Raw genomic sequence first — 5000 nt, 5'->3', positions numbered from 1 at the left:
ATGTTTGTTATGCTTTAAAAAATGGGAAATTTCGTTTAATAAATCAGAATGGTATAAATACTACAAGAGTAAAATTATTATATGATAATGAAGTTTTATATGTTTGTTTTAATAAAGAAAATGGGAATTATTTATTATTATTAGATAATAAAGGACATTTATATATTTATAAAATTAATGAATATAAATTAGATTTAATCTTATGCTTAAATTTCCCTCCTTATGAAAAAAAAAATCCAAATTATAATATTTTAAAAGATATAAAAAATGTTTTAAAAAGTGGAATTCCAAAAAAAGCTAGCTGGCTACCTAAAAGTGATAAGTATTTCCTGACTGGTCATAATAATTGTATATATATATGGAACTTATCTTTATTAACAAATACAATAATTATGAATAAGTTAAAAGATCAAATTGATGTTACTGATAAGTTAATATCATTATGTGCTATTACTTTGTCATTTGAACAAGTGATGTATAAATATAATTATATATTTAATGAAGAAAAAAATGAAGTGGAAGGAAAAAATAACTTGGAAGGAAAAAATAATGTGGAAGGAAAAAATAATGTGGAAGGAAAAAATGACGTGGAAGGAAAAAATGACGTGGAGGAAAAATTAAATATGGAAGAAGAACAATTTTGTAAAAGAAGAATATTTTTGAATACATATAGTTTAAGTTTAAATGGAAAATATTTATGTGCGTTAATTAACAATTATTATATGTTAATATGGTGTGTTCATAGAAATAATCATTTTTTAAAATTGACGTTGGTTGGTTTAAACAATTTAAGTGTAGAATTACAAAAGGTACATAAAGAAGTGTATGTAGGAAGTGAAATAGCAGAAGGAGAAAAAGAGGAAGGTGATAATATAAATGTTAAGGATAATAACAAAAAAGATAATATTTTAGCATATAATAATAAAAATAATGAACATAATAATGAGAATTTAAAAAATGATAACTTATATATAAATTCGATCCATATAATAAACAATTTTTTTTCACCTAATGAAAATAATAATAATGAATCATCGTATTATTTATTAGTATTTCATAAAAATTGTTGTATATCAGTTTTTAATTTTAAATATTATGTGGGTGAATTTTGTGATAATTTATCAGAGCGCATTGACATATTGAATATAAATAGTATACAGAATATATATGTAGAGAAAATGGGTCATATTGAAAATATTGAATTATTCGTAGATCCATCAGAATTTTTTGTATTTTTTAATATTTCATATAAACTCATTACTAATGAAAGAAAAAAAAAAACAGAAGTTAATAAAAGTCTTCTGTTTGTTTTGGAAATATTCAATAAGAAAAGGTTAGATTTTAAAATACATCCCAAATTTTTTCATATACCGAATAAATCAATACTCCCCTTGTGTTCGATAAGACTATTACAAATAAATGACGCAATGAAATTTACAAAAGTGTTGAATGTATCGGTATCATCATCTTCTTTAAATATAATTAATCTATTTATGTTTTCTATCATATTTAATTCTTCAAAAAATAATGTGAGTGTGCAATCGTTTTCGGCTCCAATACCTTTGTTAATGGGCGATGTGTGTGGTACGGAGAAGGACGGTGATGAGATGACACATGGTAATGTTCTCCATGCTGAAAATAATAATGATGTAAATGGTGATAATGGTGATAATGGTGATAATGATGATGATAATGGTGATAATGATGATAATAATGATGATAATAATGATGAAGATAATAATGATGATAATAATGATGAAGATAATAATAATGATGATAATAATGATGAAGATAATAATAATGATGAAGATAATAATAATGATGATAATAATAATAATGATGATAATAATAATGATGGAAATAATGTGAGTACCTATCATAAAGACCATTGTGCTAAGAGTACCCTCGAGAATGAAAAATATACCTTTGATGAATGTACAAGTATAAACAAAGAAATTGATGATATAAATCATCATTACAATTTTGTAAAGAAAAACTCATTGAGTGAACCTTATGAAAATATTGTAAATATTTTGAAGTATAAACAAAGTGAAGATATGGAAAAAATACCTAACATGAATGATAATGTGAATAATAATGTGAATGATAATGTGAATAATAATGTGAATGATAATGTGAATAATAATGTGAATAATAATGTGAATGATAATGTGAATAATAATGTGAATGATAATGTGAATAATAATGTGAATGATAATGTGAATAATAATGCGAATGATAATGTTCATGTTAATAATATTGCTCATATGAATATGAACACTTTTAGTTGTGAGAACCCGCAATCCATGGAACATATAAATAATTATAATATACCATCAGAAGATATAAATGAAAATGGAGGTTTTGAATATTTAAAGAAATATATAAATAATGAAGAAAATAATTTAATTATGAGAAATAAATTAAAAGAATTGTTACATAAGAGGAATGAGTATTATTTAGGGAATGTTAAAAATGATGATTATGTATCTGTTTCAACATTAGGAATATCTAATGATGTGGATATATTAAATAAACAAAATAGTGATCAAATTAATTATAAATATGATATGAATGAATGTAATAAATCCTTAGATCATACATCTTCTGTTGAAAAAAAAAAAAAAAATATAAATTGTGATGATACATATGTTAATATAAATAATGATAATTTGTTGAGCTATTCTATAGGCGAAATAAAAACAAGTGGGTTATCGTTTGATGAGGTTTTATTTAGTCATGATATAAAGGACAAGGAAGAAAAAGAAAATATTTATATGAATGATAATAATATATTGAACAAGATGAATAGAAATAATATGATGAGGCACATAAAGGATAATAATCAAAATGACGAGGAACAAAATTGTTTTACAGCAAATATGGGAACCTCAAATGGTAATACGAATGGTAACATAATTGATAATATAAATGATAATATAAACGATAATATAAATGATAATATAAATGATAATTTTAATGATAATATAAATGATAATATAAATGACAATATAAATGACAATATAAACAATAATATGAGTAATAATAGCATTAGTGGGGTGAGTTCCGAATTTTGGGAAAAATTCAATGAACAATATCCGATATGTGTAAAAAAGAGAAGCAGCAAAATGAGACCCTTTAACGATACCAAAGATATTGTTGACTTAATATTTTCTAGCAGTACAAATGGTAAGATTGAAGAGGAAGAGGAAAAAATAGGAGATGAAGAAATGAAAAGTTGTGAGGTAATAAAAAATGTGGAGGAGGAAAAAATAAAAAATGAGGTAATAAAAAATGTGGAGGAGGAAAAAATAAAAAATGAGGAAATGACAAATGTGGAGGAGGAAAAAATAAAAAATGAGGAAATGACAAATGTGGAGGAGGAAGATATAAAAAAAAACCTTGATCATAATAAAAAAATAGATATCATTATGTCGAATCATGAAGATACGTTAAAGAAATATATGGAATGTGAAGAAGAAGATGTCGAAGAAGACAACAAATATAATGATGATAATATGTGTGACAAGAAAGTTTCTATTTTAAGCTTATCAGAAAATGAGAAATTACTGGAAGAGAAAAAAAAGGAAAGTTTTATTACAAACATATTATTAAATAATAAATATGATAAAAATAATTTGAGTGATCTAACATATAATAATTACAATGTTCATACTATTCTTCAAAATAATCAAATGTTGAGAAATGGGGAAGGTAATAAAATTTTCCATCATGTAAGTGAACTAGAAGGAGAAGAACATGTACAAAATAAAGATGATATTGTAATAAAAACAAATATAAATATGGATGATACACATATGAATATAAAAAAAGATGAAACATTTGGGAAGAAAGAAAAAAATTTAAATTCATTTTTACAAAAATTAGGCTTCTTTAAAAATTCATATCCTGTAACGGTAGACTCCCTATTGAACAACAGTGATATTATTAAAAATGAGATGCATAAGGAAACATCTTCAATAAAAAAAAAATGTTCTGATATGTTAGATGAGGATACTACATCTCATTTGTTATTATTTAACAGGATGAGTGAAAAATATATGTGTGATAAAGAAATGGAGAATGAAAATGTGTATGCATTTTTGCATAATAATGTGCATGATAACAACAATATGGTGGATGATAACAACAATATGGTGGATGATAGCAACAATATGGTGGATGATAACAACAATATGGTGGATGATAACAACAATATGGTGGATGATAACAACAATATGGTGGATGATAACAACAATATGGTGGATGATAACAACAATATGGTGGATGATAACAACAATATGGTGGATGATAACAACAATATGGTGGATGATAACAACAATATGGTGGATAATCACAATACTATGCGTAGCGAAGATGAAATAAAAAATATGGATAACATATTAAATCATGGTGATGATAAGAGAGAGGATGATGTAGATTCACATGATAGAGAGGGCTCGTTAAATAAAAAGGACATCTTTGAAAAAGTATATAGAAATATAAATAGAAAGGTATCAGAAATAATATATGAAGAGTTGAGAAATATAAATTGTGTAGAAAATAACGAAATAACAAATGAAAAAAGTTATAGAAAAGGTAAAGGATTAATAAATATTGATAAATATAATAAAGAAGGAGAAATTCATGATATGAATAAAAGTATATTTAATGAACATGATAATAGATTGATTGAATATAGCTGTTATCGTAATAGTATTGAATTAGAGAAAGAAGTAAATAAATATCATAAGAAAATAAATGAACTGAATGAGGAAATTATACATATGAAGAATATGCAAGAGAATTTAAATATAAATATGATAAGTATAAATAAAAATATAAATAAAATATATGAAATAATAAAGAGTACTAATTATGTAAAAAGTGAAAAAGAAAACATTTTGAATGTGTGTGTAGATAGTACAAATAATATGGATAAAATAAAAGATGATTTAAATAATATACATGGAATGAAATTGGATAAATTAGGAAATGAA

At 23.9% G+C, this 5000-nt stretch overlaps 1 protein-coding gene across 1 annotated transcript in view; it reads left to right on the top strand.

The window, feature by feature from the left end:
- Positions 1–5000, top strand: part of PF3D7_0606600 (conserved Plasmodium protein, unknown function) — a gene marked incomplete at both ends in the record, with an annotated part of 7431 nt that overhangs the window by 262 nt on the left and 2169 nt on the right. The window contains one exon of the mRNA XM_960963.2: positions 1–5000. This exon is cut by the window's left edge and continues 262 nt beyond it; it is cut by the window's right edge and continues 1943 nt beyond it. Coding sequence (XP_966056.2) covers positions 1–5000 — 5000 coding nt within the window.

The sequence above is a fragment of the Plasmodium falciparum genome (assembly GCF_000002765.6).
Source record: "Plasmodium falciparum 3D7 genome assembly, chromosome: 6".
NCBI classification, from domain to species: Eukaryota; Apicomplexa; class Aconoidasida; order Haemosporida; family Plasmodiidae; genus Plasmodium; species Plasmodium falciparum.
This window is presented reverse-complemented; position numbering and strand designations above follow the sequence as displayed.